At 45.4% G+C, this 17,168-nt stretch overlaps 1 protein-coding gene across 1 annotated transcript in view; it reads right to left on the bottom strand.

Moving 5' to 3' along the window:
• WWC2 (WW and C2 domain containing 2) overlaps positions 1 to 17,168 on the bottom strand; it is a 198,940-nt gene that overhangs the window by 46,923 nt on the left and 134,849 nt on the right. The window contains exons 6-11 of the mRNA XM_028099772.2: positions 16,967 to 17,096; positions 13,514 to 13,660; positions 12,405 to 12,478; positions 8,505 to 8,747; positions 2,889 to 2,978; positions 1,439 to 2,058 (exon numbers count right to left, since the gene is read on the bottom strand). Of these exons, the coding sequence (XP_027955573.2) occupies positions 1,439 to 2,058; positions 2,889 to 2,978; positions 8,505 to 8,747; positions 12,405 to 12,478; positions 13,514 to 13,660; positions 16,967 to 17,096 (1,304 nt within the window). The remainder of the gene's footprint in view (positions 1 to 1,438; positions 2,059 to 2,888; positions 2,979 to 8,504; positions 8,748 to 12,404; positions 12,479 to 13,513; positions 13,661 to 16,966; positions 17,097 to 17,168) is intronic.

Genomic DNA, 17,168 nt, shown 5'->3' with positions numbered 1-17,168 from the left:
GTACCCTGCGAGGTAGAGACTTGGTCGTTCCCATTCTGCAAGTGAGAAATACCAAGGCTGAGAGCCGGGGTAATGTGCTCGTGCTCGCTAAAACCAAGGTGAGGGCGCAGGCTTGGCTGGCTCCAGGAGCAGAGAGCATCGCTCTGCTCCACACACTGCACTCCTTCCTGGGGGCGGAAGGGAGGCCTGACCACTGGCTTCTGCTCACCTGGAGCCACTAAGTAAACACCACCCCTCTGCTCATTTTCTCTGCCGTGGATGATTTCGATGACACGTCACTTGGAGCCGTGTGGCCCCTTCCGGGCGGTGCCAAACAGACCGCACTAATGTCTCCTGGCTCTCCAGGCTGCTGGCGGGCGGGGTGTCGGTCTTCAGGATGGGAAACCATACACACGGGACGGATTTGTCTCTCTCTCTCTAAACATCGAAACTGGCCAATCAGTTAAGACTCCGAATTTTCCGGACCAGAGACACAAAATAAGGAGGCTTCTTAAAGCGGCAGGAAAAGACCTGTGAAGAGGCCTGGCCTCTTCTGTGTGGTGGACACACGGTGACGTGCGTAGATTTGAGCGGGGCTCCTGGGGACCGGCCCTGGGGCTTTTATTTCACATTTCGTTTCAGGCTGGCTCCGAAACGGACCATCGTCCTCAGACCACAACTACGGTCCTCTGCCAGCAAGGGTACCATCTTGTGCTCTTTATACAACTACTTCTAATATGGCGAAAGCTTCCGCCTTGTAAAGGCGGAAGGGATACAGATATTTAAAAAAAAACAACAACAAAAATGAAATCCGCCCTCTGTTTGTGTCTGGGCGCACGACGGCAGCAGTGAGAGCCTGGTCGTGGGCACACTTCCCCGGGTGCAGCTAGTAATGCGGCCAGAAGATGGCGGGGTGCTACCACTACATCGGACCCGGCTTTCTCCGAATTCACTCTGGGCAGAAAGGGAGTGTCTGGCGAGAAACAAAAATCGTATTTATATAGAATTCCCTGAGCAATCTAAACACTGAACCCTGGTACTAATTAGCTGGTATGCTAAAGGCCTTGGTTTTAATCTGTTTTAGGCCAACTTTTAGAAGAAACCCTCTTCTTTTGCCTTGCTCTTCCAGAGCCCGAATCTATTTGGAAGTATGAAGGATGTTCATGAGACATGTCCCCAGTCGGCTGCCACCCTCCAGAGGGTTTCTGGACGAGAGGACAGGCACTTCATGATTAAAGCTAGTGAGCAGGGAAGGCGACTTTTATTTGATAAAGAAAAAAAGGTCTAGTTTCCAGGTATATCAATAAAAACTCCTCCTCCAAGGAAGCCGAACTGAATAAGCAGCGCAGAGAGAAGGGGGGGTAGGCAGCACAACCGTTCCTGTGGAGAGAACAGCCCTCCCCCCATTCTTCTTGAGATCATTAAGAGGGAGCAGGTAGAAGCAGAGGTGTCCGCTCACCTGTAGTTCCTTCATACAACGGCTCCCGGGCACATTCGCGGAGGTCTTTATCCTCTGACAGGGACTGGCACACGCCTCCTGAATGAGAATCCAGCAAGATCTGACTCTCGCCGAGGCTGATGTCTGCAAAATGGCTACTCAATTCACAGTCTTCAAAGTCAGCAGTGAACCGATGGAGAGGGGCATCGTGAGCAGACGTGGGGAACGCGCCTTCCAGAGCCAAGGGGGAGCCGGGGGGAGACGGGGAGGAGAGGGAGGACCGGGAGGACAGGGATGCCACGGACTTGGGGGCCTCAGTCCGTGGCGGGGTGTGGCCTGGGGCTGCAGCCGCCGCCCCGCAGGGACCGCTCTGGCCGGGCTGCCTGGGGGACTTGACCACTTCATTTTCGTGGATGGTGGTGATGGGTCCAGAAGGAATGTAGCCGCCTTTCTCCTGCAGAAGGAGGTCCAGTTTGCACTGATAATCCGTGTCCACCTGGTCGCTCTGACTGGTGTAACAGAGCTCTCCGGAACTGAGGGAGCTGAGCGAGCCTCTGCTGGAAGTGTTCAGAGACCCCCGGCTGGAGGCCAGGGAGCCCAGGCTGCTCCCGGACGACATGGACAGGGTGCTGGCCGAGAGGCTGAGGGGAGAGGAGCACTCGCTGTGAAAACCGGGATGACACAGAAAACCCAAGCACGATGCCCGCCACCCCCTCCGGACCCCGGAGGGAAGGAACCCAGTGGCACCAAATAACATAATGACCGCGGAAAAAGGAACCTGCTATTAGTATACCACCTACTGCCATGTTGACTCATGGACACTTCCACCCTGGCTCTCCACATAGCAATTCTATTCGGACTAAAGATCGAGTCCCTTTTGCAAAAACCAAAACAAAGAAAGTGATGAGTACCCATTGATAAATCTACCTGCACAGATATCCAGTAGCAAGTATGCAGTTTAATAATACGGAAGGGGGAAAAACAGCATACACAGTACAGAGTATCAGTGTAGTTATTCTGGTTAAAGAATAAAGCTTTTAATTTTGAGAGAGAACAAAGGCAAGCTAATAAAGACAAAGAGGTTTCACACAGGCCCCTGTCTCCCTCAGGGTGTGCGTACTGAAGGAGTGAACACGTAGCTAACTATTTTAAGGCAAATCTTTCCTCCTCCTCCCTTTTTAAAAGAAAGGGTGATCGGTAGAAATGTGTCATATCCTAAGTATGGATTCATAGCTAAAATATATAAAGTATATCTTCTTCCCACAATATCTTCCGCCTATGACCCTGGGGTTCATGAAAAAAAAACCTTGTGACTTTAAATTTGATCATCCAAGTTTTAACTGTAACCAGCATAACTATTTTATTTACTTTTAAGCAGGTGAAAATAGAGAGAAAAGTAATCCAGGATGAACCAAAACACGCCTGAACGTAGTCAAGAAAAACTTTTCCCTCAAGAACCAAGCAGGCTTACCTTTTAAGTTGTGAATGCAAATAAGTAGTTAATTTAGTAGTTTCTTCAAGTTTCTGTAGGAGCTCTTTCCTTCGCTCTTCCAATTTCAATCTAGAAAAAAGAAAACAGAAACGAATTTATTTCTATGTAATTATAATAAAGCACAGAAACGGAAGGAAAAGATTCTTACTATATAAACATTATGTACCACGAGGGGGAAACCCAAGTGAATGGACGGGAGAGAAAACAGAACCACCAGCAAGAAGCAAAGTGGGCGGAACTGTCCACAGCCACGCCAAGTGAAGAGGAAGATCTATCCTCAATCAACATTACTGATAATTTTTAAAAAACTGGTATTCTAAAATTTTCTTAAATGGGTAAAACAAACAAACAAACAAACAAACAAAAAAACCCTTGTGCTCTCGTGAGGCAGGGAAACATAGTGAGGAGGAAAACCACAAATCACTAATCCAGATTGCAGAATCCTTCTATGGGCCTGGGATTTGGGCTTAAGTTACTAGAACACTTGACAGGAGTAACAAAGAACTGTGAAAGACCGTCCGAAGTGCTGGAATTGACGAGGACTGCTCCCAACTGACATTCAGTGACAAAAATTCCAATCTTACTTTGATGAGGATTTCAGCGATTAAGAAACAAATTAGTCCATATTGCCACTGTGAGCTCATTTGGGCTTAACGGTTTCAACAAGGAAAAGATACAAAAGTGATTTCCCTTCCTACTATACAGCACATCTCATTGCCCGCAACGATTATCGTGAAATTTCACCCACATTCAAGCGACCAAGTTTGTAAAGAAATTTTGAGTATCGGGGAGCTGTGTACGTGAGTGAGTTATCTGAAAATATATCAAGCGTAACGTCTATGTCACCTGAAGGTCTTTAGACATCCCTGGAAGGAGCCCGTCCAGAGTGGTCAAGGACCGCAGAAGGGGACCCAGAAAACCACCGTGGTTTCTGGTGGATTTGCGGCTACCAACCATGTGTCCTTAAACAAGTCACTTAGTCAAGGGGTCCCAGCGTTCTCATCTGCAAATGGGCTATTAAAATCCTACTGTGTCTGTCTGCTAAGGCTGTTTAAAGGGATCAAATGGAGTGATGTATGTGAAAGTGCTCTGCACACATCAAAACACACCTTCCTTGTTCAAAGTCTCAGCATGCCTTACAAGGTGGGGATACAAAAATTAGTTATTTTTCTTTGGAGAAAAATAAAATTTCCCTAATTTCTAACCTCTTTGAAATGGATGTTTTAGGTGGTAAGGAAACATGCCCATATTTTATTTATACCTATCTATCCTTTGATGTGTCACCAACACAATTTCATTATATGTTAAAATAAAAAAAGCAATTCTTGTCATTTTGTTTAGTACTTCAAAGTGTGATAAATTCTTACTTCCCAGCTTTCAAAGGTGTACTTTGAAAAGGAGTACAGTCCCTATTTTTTTTTTTTAATCTCTTAAATATAAACAAAAACTCAACATGGAAAAAATTAATACAATTTAGATGAACTGAATTAGAAGGCAAAGGTCTGGAGAAAGCCCCCAAATCTACCAAAATCCATGTCTTCTGAAACAGGAGAAACATTTTTGAAGGAAGTTTTAAAACTAAATACTGCACAAATGAAGGCTTTTCTGGTGTGGTAAGGAGGCTTCAGTATGACATTAGTGTGTTTCATGCTGAAATTTAAAATCCAAAGCTTTCCCCATCTCAGTCACAAGCGATGGTCCTCATTCGGGCCTCCTCCAGCAGATTGCTAAGGCCCTCTTATGGCTTCGAACTGCTGAGACCCGGCTTCGTGTTCTTGTTGGCATGCTCCCCAGTCAGATCCTAAGCTCCCGGAAGGCAATCACTAGCTCCTTCTCCCTCTTCCGCCCAGGCTGCCTGAAGAGCCCGGCGCCCCTCCCAGCGCTCCCTTGTGGCTGGTGGCCGGTGTATCTAGGTAACCCCTTCACTGGGAGAAGAATAATCAAGGCACTCAGGAGCCCTTCCAGTGGGGTGGCCTTCTTGGATCAAGCACGCCACTCCTATCTCTGATGTAATCACGGAAGGCAGAAGTCTTCCTCAGATTCCAGGTGTCCTTTGTAGGAAGCATCCTCCCCAACTTCCTCTGGACCAGGGAGTAGAAGAAATTGCTCAGGTATCAGCCCCTTCAAGAGGGTGCATCTCTGTCCTCCAAGCCCTTCTCCACAGTGAGAAAGGATCTTCTCCAGCCGGCGCCTAGAAGATTCCTCTCCTGCTGGTCCGACTGACCCACACTATCCATTCATCTGCTCTTTGCAAGACAAGGGCAGTGCCTTCACACTGTCCTTTCTCTGCCCTTGTGCCCTGAGAGAAGCACCTGCCCAGTCTCTACTGATGAAGACCACCCAGAACTTTCCATGTAGGGAAAATGTCATGTCATCTATAGAAGTAAGAAGTTCCTTTTCCGTTAAAAAATAAATGACACTCATACCCCCACTTATTGGCTTTAAATTTTTTTCAGAATCAGAGACAGAAACATTCACATATAATTAAGGAAAATTAAGACATCTAGGTAAGAAGTAAGACAAAACTCTCAGGATCTGTGAGAAAATATGGAGCAATGTTAAGATCTTATCAGCTACAGAAAAGCACAGAGGTTTTGGAATTTCAGTAGCTGTATGGAGAGAACATGGAAGATGTGTGAAAAGTCCCACACAAAATGACATTTTTCATTTGAGAGCCAACTGTCTTTGCTGATGGTCCCCCACAGTGAGCATCTCCCTCTTCCTGGAGGGCTTTATGACCCACGGTGGGAGCTCTGTCACTGCATTTGAGCGCTTGGCCTGGTGCGGGGCGGTGCTGGCCACACACGGCCGGGGGACTCTGGGGTCATGCTCACCGGCTGAAATTCAGGTGAGCTTAGCTCCTTCTGAGACCAACTTTCAGCACTGATTCAGAATCTTGCCTGAGGCCACCCCTGAAATAATGAGAAACCTGCCATGTAAATGGAAAACGGGACAATTTGGGAGAATGCAGAAGTGGTTTCTATGGCAGTTGGGTGGGTGCCAAGAGGAAACTGAAGGATTTAGAACTGGTGAAGCATAATTTGTTTTATGATGAAACAAAGTTTTACACAGTGAATCTTATTTCCCAGAAGTATCTCCCAACACCACCTGCTTTAGGGCTGAGGAAGCACCGTGTTTAGAGATATTCTCTTGCTTTCTAAGGCACCTTGTTTCAGTTTAACAGTAACAATAAACAGACACTACATACCCAGTACATACACTAGGTGAGAAGAAATAATGAAGATCAAGAAAAGGTAAGAGAGTACAGGGGGGCAAGGTAAAGCCACTGAGAAGAACAACAAAACCCAGAGCCACACCATCTGTGTCTACTTGGAAAATAAAGGACTCGGCGCTCCCTTCGGCAGGCGGCTCTGCTCTTTCAGACACGTGAGATGCTGGGTTTGCATCCAAGGAGAGCAGTGAGAAAACTAAGTTGCTCAAGCAAGAAAGTATTAGTCCCCTCAACCTTATACAACAACATAATGACAGGGATTTGGCTTCTGGCCACCAACATACGACAGATATAAAACACAATTATATACACATCCCTTCCTGCTAACGTCCAGTTGTGGGAGACCGGGGCATGCAGGTATCGTAAGTTAGAGGGACATTCAAACTGTTTACTCCCCATCTGAGACAAACCCCATGGCTGGATCTCACTGAAGATGTAATTATTTTATATAAGTATTTTATAGCTCCTCTTCCTGATGAGTTCAAACCTACTGTTTCTGCCGGAATTTGGACAGTTATTATATGTATTATGCACAAACCAAAGTACAAAAGCCAGAACAAACTGTATTTTTAACGTTACTTCATCAGTCATTTTTGAAGCTCTAGCCCTTAAAAAAAAAAAAACACACAAGACATCATGCCTGTAAAAGCTGATTAAACAAACACACATCTGTTTTCTCTCTCCCAGAACAAATCTAAAGGCTGTTTCTAGGCCCTTCCCAGATTCACACACTACAGAGAACAGCTGAGACGCACTCAGTGCGTTCCACACATATGATTAGGTAACAGTAAGTGTGACACAAGGCGCAGGTGCCCTTGCTGCTTTATACGTGGGCCACACAAAAGCTACTCATTTCGTCATGTTTACTGGTGATTAGCAACCTTTTATCCTCAAATTTAACACCTATAAACACAGACACGACATCAAGGTAATTCAGGAAAACAACGAAAGTCTGCCCCTCTCTCCCTTACTTTTGGATCCTTCTGGTCTCTGTTGGGTGGGTCGTGTCCCCACCCCCAGCCCCCCCACCGCCCCGCCAGCCATGCTCACACCCGCCTTGAGGGTGAGCCTTCAGTCGGCACCACTGGACCAAGAGGTCAGGGCAGCCGGGGCAGGTGGGCGATGAGAATGCTTTCAGATGGTAAAGGAACGTAGGCTGTAGAGGCTTTTCCTCCTGACTCCTGCGCCTGCTCTGTACGGCCGCCGAGCTGTAGCTCTGCCTTCCCTTGATCACCAGTTTCAAACTCACAAAAGTCAACTCTCCCCAGATGACTAAACTCAGGGTAGGCAAGTCCGCATGCTAACACCGAACCAGCAACGTCCGAGGCTTTCCCTCCCACCATTCCCCGCACCACACTTCAAATGCTCCGATAGTATGTAGACACACAGCCTTACACGTTCATGGAGGACAAGGAATTAGAAGGCAAGAAGCCAAGAAGTTAAAAAAAAAAAAAAAAAAGAAAGGCAATTAGATTATGGCTGGGTGTTTTAAACTTACTTCCAGTCACTTGACATTATACGGATGTGACCTTCCTTCCTGTCATCCTGGGACAGGCACTGCACCTGGACTGCTGGCCTACAGGACGGGTGTGCAGGGGTCCCAGAGGGCTGCACGGGCTGTGGCTTGTGGCTGGGACAGGGGTGGGACCATACCTGCCAGCGAGGCCGGGACCCGAAGGCTCCCTCACACACGTCTCCTTGGCCAACTGCCACCCAGACGTTCCCCTGCTTGACCCTGCGGCTGATCTGCTTACAGAACTGGATTTTCTTGGATTAAATGACCCATTCGCACCTTCCCCCGGAAAGATCAGAAAACCGTGTCAGGTGTTTCCCTATACATTTTCACCTGCTTCGCAGGAGGGGCTCGACTGACAGACAAAATCCCAGTGAACATTTTGTGACCTGTTAAGATATCAAAGGGAGCAAGTTGTCTTTTCCTTGTGAAATGAAAAACAATAAACTTTTGCATTCTTGTGAGTCATAAACCCCCAAGTAGGAAGCTGCCGGCGCTGTAACAGTCCAGATAATCTTTCTTATCAGAGTGCAGTAGTTTATAGCCATTGTTACCAGACTCAGTCAGCGATGGACTGCATTCCTGGTTTCATGTCCACATTCCTTACTTACTCAACATCTGTCACGGGCATTTTCGCCTTCCTAACGAACAGAAGAACTGACACCGCAGGCTATGAGGAGGGTGTGCATATATTGCTCTACGGAAAGAAGGTCCCTTTGTGCCGGCTCTCCGTCCACCGGCAACAGATGCGACGGAGATTTCCAAAGACCTGGGGGACCTGGCCTCCAGGCACAGCTCAGACTCCCGCGCACGGCCGGACGCGTCCTTGTCCCCAGGGAGGAAAACGAACCTCTCGGCCAGGGCTCGGCTCGGCGGACCCCTCGCGGACAGCAGCTCGTCCTCCAGCCGCCGCCTCTCGCCTTCCAGGCGCTCCAGTTCGTCTCGAGTGCGTTTCTGCGGGGTGACGAACTGAAGCTCTTTCAGAAGCTCTTCCTTCTCGTGGATCAGCATCAGCTTCTCCTTCTCGATATCCAGAGCCCCAGGCCACGTCTCGCTGTCCAGTTTCGACAGTTCAATTTTTAAGTTGGCCATACTAAAAATAAAGTGGTAAGAGAGGGATGCACACACTGAGAACTCTCAAGAAAGGGAGAACATGAACCAGGCTAAGTTGGGGGGCTGGGTGCTTGCTGTCCTGACCTTACTCAGGGGTGACCCTCCCCTCCCCGGAGGCAGGGGAAGAGCAACAGCCCCGCCCTCCAGACCCTGGGCCCGACTTGACACCCGGCTCTCGTCCGCTGCCTCTTCCTCACCTTTCCAACACCAGCAAGCACACCGCCTATCTGAAAAAAGGGTGAAGGTCAAAGTACACTGAAGCTTAAAAAGCAGAGAGCTCTGGGAGCCGCGGGCAGCCGCCCCGATGTGTGACTGCCTGGGGAGGGTGACAGGAGGGATACCTGGAGAGCTTCCGTTTTATTTATTTTCAGTTTTAGTTTTTTTAATAAAGATTTTATTTATTTATTTATTGAGAGAGAGAGAGAGAGAGAGTGCACAAGCAGGGGGAGCAGGAGAGGGAGAAGCAGACTCCCTGCTGAGCAGGGAGCCCGATGCGGGGCTCGATCCCAGGACTCCGGGATCATGACCTGAGCCGAAGGCAGACGCTTAACCAACTGAGCCGCCCAGGCGCCCCCGGAGGGCTTCCATTTAAAAAAAAAAATGAAGGTAAATGCTGTCTGACAGGACATTACTATAGATTTTGTTCCTCTGGGTAAAGATGCTGTCCCCCAGGAAAATGGTAGTCCCCAGTGTCTCATGGGCAGCAACTGGGATGAGAGCCAGTCAGGGAAGGGTGGGGGAAAAGAGAGAGCAGTGGCTCAGCCAAGCAGTATTACAACAAAGTCAATCCAGCACGTTCCACGTGGCCAAGGAAAAGGGAGCAGCCCTGCCCTCCCGGGCCTCCTCCGCCAGAATCCTCCTGCAGCTATAGCTGTGTGCTGTGCAGTCAGTGTGTACACGGTTTCTTGAGCGCTCGCTGAGCCAGCCCTGTAGATGTGACTGCATGGACCCGGGTGCCCTCCGTGCACAGGAGCCATCCAGGAGCGCCTTCCCCAGCACGGACGGGCAGCCAGCACAGTGACTGCAGGTACTGGAGTGCAGGGGGCAGGGAGGGGAAGATGGGAGGAGGAGCAGGAAAGACCCGCAGAGAGGAACGTCACCGGCTGCATCACTCTGCCTGACCTCAGAGCCCACCATGTCGCGAGCTTCCCGCTGAATGGTCAAGTTAACTTCTGACGGAATGAGAACGTTCTGACCCCCGCCCCCCAAATCAAACGACTTGCTCCGGGGCACTGTGGGCACTATCGGGATGGTTCGCAAGGCAAATGGCACATGGCTGTTTTGACCATCAGCACCACATCAAGGCAAATTATGAACACAACTGGTGTTGGCACAGGGGATCGGTACACCTATAAAAGGAAAAAAAAAGCTGGACGATCCCTGTGGATACTGGTATAGCCCATACCAGAATATGAAAGATAGAAAGAGGGCATTTTATTTTCCTTTTTAATGGAAGAAGTTGTAGGAGGGAAGAAAAAAGGTAAACAAAATAATGTTATTGGAACAAAGATGGAAGTATAACCACATTCTTGGGCCACAGTTTCTTGTTTGAGTTAAAAAAAAAAAAAAATTGCCCTCCTTCACCGGCACCGTGCATACAATGTGCTTCTGATTTCTACCCAGTGTCTGCACTCATGATAGATGTAACATCAGCTATTCCTCAGCCAAAACCACAAAACCATACACAACTGTCTCAGTGTGCGAGAAAATTAATCATCAAAATGCTAACTAAGCATGATATTATTAGCTTCATTAAGCACATAAAGCAAAGGCTGGAGGAGAAAACAGGTTTCAGGGAAATACAACCCGCCTCTTAGAATTGAAGAAGAGAACATTTTCAACAGATGCGCAAACCCTCGAGATTTACCTTCTCATCAGCATTGCTAGTAACTTTAAAATAAAACCCCAAATGAGAACAGGACAGCGAAGCAACCAAATGGGAAAGAACCAATATCTTAAGTTTTGATGCGACTGAATTAACAACTGAACTGGGAGCAACAACATAATGAAGGAAAGAAAGGCACCTATTACTTGTGGGATCAGGCGTCAGGTGGGTCTTGGATTTTATTTGGAAAGGGTACACCAAATCTGGGGAAGAAGATATGATGAAGGTTTCCAGGTACACTTTCTAGAAAGATGGAATAAGCTGTGAGCAGCCAGAGTAAAGCGAAAGCTCAAGCTGATCCAAGGGAAGCCAAGCTGAGCCCCCAAAGAACCCAGGGGCACGAGGCCTGGTTCTCCAGAATTAATTCTGAGTTATGGCCATTCTCCTTCAGAAAGCCAGACATAGATCCTGGGCTTTGTTTACAGTAGAACCCAGGAGCTGTGGCCGCTATTGGGTTGGTATGCTCACAGCCAGAGGGCCACAAAATCACAAAGCAGTCCTCAATCCTTATGGTGGGTAAGGCGTTTGCCTGGGCTCCGAGAAGCAGCCAATAAAGTATATAAAATGTTTTATAACCTCAAGAAATGTATACTCTACCCAGGAAAACTTATAGGTATTGAAATTAGCTGAGTGGAAAGTTGTCCAGAGAAACTGACCTGCTCAAGCACACACGGTTAGTAATTTGTAGAACAAAGTTTATGGGTTGTTTTTTGTTTTCCAGTCATCAAAGAACTAAGTAATATTAGTAACAGAGGCTACAAAGAGGCAAATATGGTATTTAGGCAAATCAAATAATTGTTATGTTAAAGCCAGATAACCTCCAAGAACTTTGGCTAACTACTTTTAACTAATCCTCATCACCAGTAACAATGGATATACTTTATTTTCTATCTCTTATGATAGCAAACTATGACATTCTAGCAGGTTCTCAGCTGAGTTTTCCATGTTCTCGAGGAGGAACATGATAAATTTCTCTGTCGCCTCCAGGGTGGTACTGCGGTTTTTTTCCCCCAATGTCTTCCTAAATAATAAATCAAAAGCATTTTTAAACTCTAAAAAGGAAAATAATGAAATCAAATAGATCAGTATGACCCTCTCCCTCAAAATGAGCAAGGTGTCCATATTATGAAAACTAGTTGAGCCTGTCTACTGGATGAGGAGGGAGAAGTCTCCTGAGCCTTCCCCAACAGAGTCACAAGGTGAGGAAAATAAAGCACAGGGTTCTAAGGGTCTAGAGGATAAACGAGGGAAATAAGAATCTTTCCTCCTTTGCCCTAAAGTCAGTTACCAGAAGAGATATCTCGGCATCTTCAAGGACCTTGGCGGGAAGTCCTCCCCGCAAAGCAAAGGAATTACACTTATTTACCTCAGAGGTCCTCGGCCTCTAAGTCCTGTACCCGAGCCACTGCATCATGATTCTTCTTTAGAGACCGATCTTCCCACTTCTACTTGTGAAGTAAGTACTGGACAAGCTCAAAGCTTCTTTCTTCCAGAAGGGAAGGGGGCAATTTCACGCCCACACTTGTCATTAATTCTCCCTGTCCTTCAGCTGTGGGCAGGGGGGAGAAGCCGAGCTGGGGGGGGGGGGGGGTCTGCAATCTTTACATCTAAAAACCTTCAAGAGTAACCTTGGTAAGAAGATGTTGGGGAGCACCCAGCAGATGTCACTATAGGAGTAAAGATTAATTCTGGGAAAGAAAATACCATTTGAGCCCACTGACCACTGAACATGGAACAGCTCCCCGCTATTACCTTCTTTTGGCTTCTTCATACTGTAGGCTCAGCCTGACCTTTTCAGCTAAATTTGATCTACTTCTCACTCCGATCTGGTAAAAAACAAAAGGGAAAGAAGTCAACTAACTCTGCTAATGAATGAAGGTAAACTGCTTTTGTTTCTAAGAAGCACAAGTCATTGGAAAACTAAAGAAGAAGGTCTTGAAATTGGGAACACCAGTTTAAAAAGGCACTTAACTTTCTAGTCTCAGTAGGGGCAAAACATTTCTTTTTAATTCAAGCTTGTCTGTTTTTCAAAGACTTTAACATCATTTTCTCCACACATTAAATTCAAGATAAAAAGAATTAGGTCAATGTTTCTGGTATCTTAGAGTTTACGAAGGGTGTACAGGTCAATAAAATTTATGAACTGAAACTGACTTCCTTGTCTCCATGAACCCCAATTTCCATCACTTAGCTTCTAAATGCAAAGGACATAGACTAAGTAACTTCATAAACCAATTTTTCAAACAGGTGAGTCCTACTGTCGCTCTCTACCTGTTTTATTTTCATAGCACAGAATTCAAAGAAGCAATAGGGAGTACGAAAGTGCCTGGGACTGGACTAGAAGAGTATCTGCTAAACGGCGTCCCAAAGAAGAGAATGCAAAACAATTAACAGTAGTCAAACCACACTAAATATTGTCAAACGCTGGGCATAAGCCACAAATTAAATGTTTTAATATAAACAATCTTTGAGCTACAAAAAAAAATTTTTAAGGCATATTTTTTTGTTTCTCATTAGCCTCAATGTTTAATTGAAAAGGTCTGAATTTCGAAGACCTTAAATGTAATAGGAAAAACTTAAATTCTCATGCATCTCTAACCTTTCAATAACGTCTCCAAATAAATACGGTCTGAGAAAGTTTGAACAAAGCCGTCCATATGGACAGATCCTGATATGTGTGGCACCCAGACAGAAGAGATAAGGCTCTGATTTTTTAAAACCAATCTAGAAGTAGGAAATATTGAGTCCACACAGCTGCAGGGCAAACCACCTTGCTCGCTCCTGTCCCACTTGCCATTCGTACTGTAGATCAGGCTCGCCGAGGACAGCACTGGGGCCAGCCCTGCCACGTGGATACTTACATCTCCAGAAATGCTTGTCTGTGACCCAGCGTCAAGGGTCTGTCTGGACAGGGATAAACGGGAGTTCACAGGACTGGATCTCAAGTCTGGCTCGGATGTGCCAATGCTCTGATCCAAATGGAACCGCTCCTGCAGCTTAGCAAGACTCTGTTGAGGAAACACGAAGTCCTACATAGAGCTTAACACGTTAAGACGAAAAACTTCCCCAGCAGGTAAACTCAAACTGAAAGACACGATCGTCATAGAAAAACGACTTTAACAGGTACTTATCATTTTAAATTACTGAAAAAATAAGATTAGAATGATTTTGTACATACACAACGTGTGACTTTGGAAGTATGTGAAATCATAATAAACGGGTTATCTTACCTTCCCCAAGACAGCATGGGAATTATTCACGCTGTGTATAATGGCATCTTTATATGGAATACGTGCATTTCTTGTTTTTAAAATGTCATTGAAAAGAGCTCTATTTTAAAAAGACTCATTTCAACTACTCACTTCATGCGGCAGAAATTATGGAAACATGGAATGCCTACCAATGCAATCTCATTGTAGATCTAGCAAGCAAACTTCCTACTTAGCCGACTTCTATAATTATGCCACTCTACATCGGGACGGAACCAAAGGGATTATCTGCTCCCACCAACGTCAGAGATGAGGAGACTGAGGGCCAGGAGTTGCGGTCCTGGCGGCTGATCCCAAGCCTGTCCTTACGCCGACTGCGTGGCACTGCCAGAGGGATAATGTCTGGTCTTGTAAAGTGAATGGGCCTGCTGTCGGCGCCCACACTTAATACACTGAGCTTACTTTATTTTATTCATTTTTAAAGATTTTATTTATTTATTTGACAGAGAGAGAGAGAGCACAAGCAGAGGGAGAAGCAGGCTCCCTGCTGAGCAGACAGCCCGACATGGAGGCTCAATCCCAGGACCCTGGATCATAACCGGAGCTGAAGGCAGACGCTTAACCGACTGAGCCACCCAGGTGTCCCGAGCTGAGCTTACTTTAAAGAGAGGATGTGAGCAAGTGAAAGTATTAAAAAGGAGAAAGATCTTAGCTACACTGCTACCAACCCTCCCCCCTCATAAAACACTAATAAAAACGGTAAGAAACTCGTGATTACTAACTTTAAGAAAAGCCAGGATTTAATCCTGACATTTATGATTCTTAGGATAAAAAATGAGAAATGTCCCCCCAAATTAGAAATCTCAGAGATCTGATTTGTGCCTTTTACCTAACCTTCTTTATTTTCTTTCAAAGGAATATTTATGCAAAATACATGTACAAGAGGAATAAAACTCATGCGGTCACATCAAATAATAGACTACAGAAAAGAACAAAGAAACCTTTTAGTGACTTTGGGCAAGTCTTTTCTATTTTTTCATCAGTACAGAGAAAAGACTAGTATTTTTCAAATCTGTCTGTGCCGACCATGCACCTCATCAATCTAGTAGTAGGTGACGACTAGCATGTTTTTTGACGAAAAAGAAGAGACTAGAAAATTAATTCAGACCACGTTACTAGTATTAAGAGTATTAAGAAATAAGTATTAAGAAATACGGTGTGTATGTGTCCAAACATGAAGACATTTGTGTATGACTGGGTTGTCATTAGAATGTATCTCTTACTGTGGGTCAAAGAGGTCTGAAAGTCACAGAAACTGCCCACCTAATGTCCTTCTCAGCTCTACTGTTAATTCAGACCACGTTACTAGTATTAAGAGTATTAAGAAATAAGTATTAAGAAATACGGTGTGTATGTGTCCAAACATGAAGACATTTGCGTATGACTGGGTTGTCATTAGAATCTATCTCTTACTGTGTGGTCAAAGAGGTCTGAAAGTCACAGAAACTGCCCACCTAATGTCCTTCTCAGCTCTATTGTTGATTGCCCTATCTACTAATCAATTGTTTTCTATGCTTTAGTAATTGAAAAGGAATCTAATCTTTTAACTTAATCTGGTCTGTGCATAAATCCAAATTTCTTCTTTACGGGAACAATCAAAGATAACCTAAAATTGCTGAATTATAAAGTTCCAATGTAAATTTGCTCAAGTTCTACTAACTTTTTCCAAAGGATCTATGGTGTGCATTTGAGGAATTACTGATTTAAATTACTGATTTAATCATCAGGATCATGGTGGAACAAAATAAAAATACATCCAAATAAAGTTTTCTGTGTTCCACGGATATTTTTAAAATGCCATATTCTGGAGCAAGACTACCTAGGTATGAACCAAAGTCCTACCACTTCTGAGCTGTGTGACTTTGAGGAAGTTACTTAATTTTTGTGTATGGCAATTTCCTGTCTGTAAGTGAGAATAGTATGTGCCCATCTCTTGGGTTGTTGTCAGAATTAAATGAACTACTTTCATGCAAGGCAGGGAGAAGATCGCCCAGCACACAGTCAATGCCTGTAAGGATTTCCTATTAATACTATAATCTTCTCTATTTGATCGCTTCTTGCAAGTTATTTCAAAATTCCCTAAATGCAAAATTGTAAGTGTTTAAGAATATGTACCTATATTCAATTGACATTTTGAAAACTGACATGAAGTAGTTGAATATAGTATTTAAAGGTGGGGTTTCTACTAAGAATGCAAACATAGCCACTGGTTCTAACATTTTCCTCAAGACACAGACTAAATCCTTACTCAGGGTTCCAAATATCTGAAATACAAAGAATTCTCAGGTCTTGGGATAATTATGGGATGGAGGGAAAGGAGGAGGAGGAAGAGATACACTCTTCAGAAAAAAAAAGAAAACTCAATCCCACTAAACCTACTGAATATAGATATTTAAAAAGCAGGATACTGATCACTGAATGGTTGTTTGTTTTACACACAAGGCTGGATCCCTGGGAGCTAAGCCCCCTGGGCTGAGAACCAGTCAGGGGTAACAAGGGGATCTTCTGCCATTAGCAACTTTCTTAGGATGACTAGATGGGTGTCCTGCAGCTGGGTCAACACTCCCCAACTCTAGATAGCACCTCAGAGTCACGTGGGGTGGGGAAAAGCTCTTCTAAGCTCCTCATATACCCTCCCCGCACTCCTCAAGGAATATCCTCTGCTCACTGATGACACGTGACGTGCCCTTTCTGCATCCTGGGCTGAGGATCGCGGTTTAGACAACCCTGTTTATCTGGGTTCCACACGAAGTTTTAGTGAGTTGTAGGTGCACCAAAATGCTCATCTCAGATGGGCTCCAGGATCCACCACCTCCTGTCTCAAAGGCCATCCAAGGCCTGCCTTCAAATAAGCATAGCAGAACCTCGGAACCCACCTGTTTACCTCCAACGCAGCCCATGGCCTCAGTGCCTAGAACAAAGTCTGAATGAGGCAGTGGGAGAAAGGGCCATCCAGACACTGACGGAGAACTTCTGCCTCAAGGCGAGTTTCTGGGGCCCCAGCCCAACATTTTGTCTGACTTAACAAAATGTTTTGCAACATACCTGCATCAGATCTTGCTTTTCTTTTTCTCCTGAGCTAATAGCCTTTCTGATCGATTTCAGTTCAGTTAGAATGGCTTTGGCTTCACTAAGTTCATAGCCACTCTGGCCTCCAGACATTTTTTTATCTATTCTGTTAAAAGAAAAAAAAAAAAAGGAAAAGAGAAAAAAAGTCAAAGACTGTTGACAAGAGTACAAGTTAAGC

This window comes from Eumetopias jubatus, unplaced genomic scaffold (genome assembly GCF_037043125.1).
Source record: "Eumetopias jubatus isolate StellerSeaLion01/CBP00866 unplaced genomic scaffold, mEumJub1_p1.0 scaffold_2, whole genome shotgun sequence".
Lineage (NCBI taxonomy): Eukaryota > Metazoa > Chordata > Mammalia > Carnivora > Otariidae > Eumetopias > Eumetopias jubatus.
This window is presented reverse-complemented; position numbering and strand designations above follow the sequence as displayed.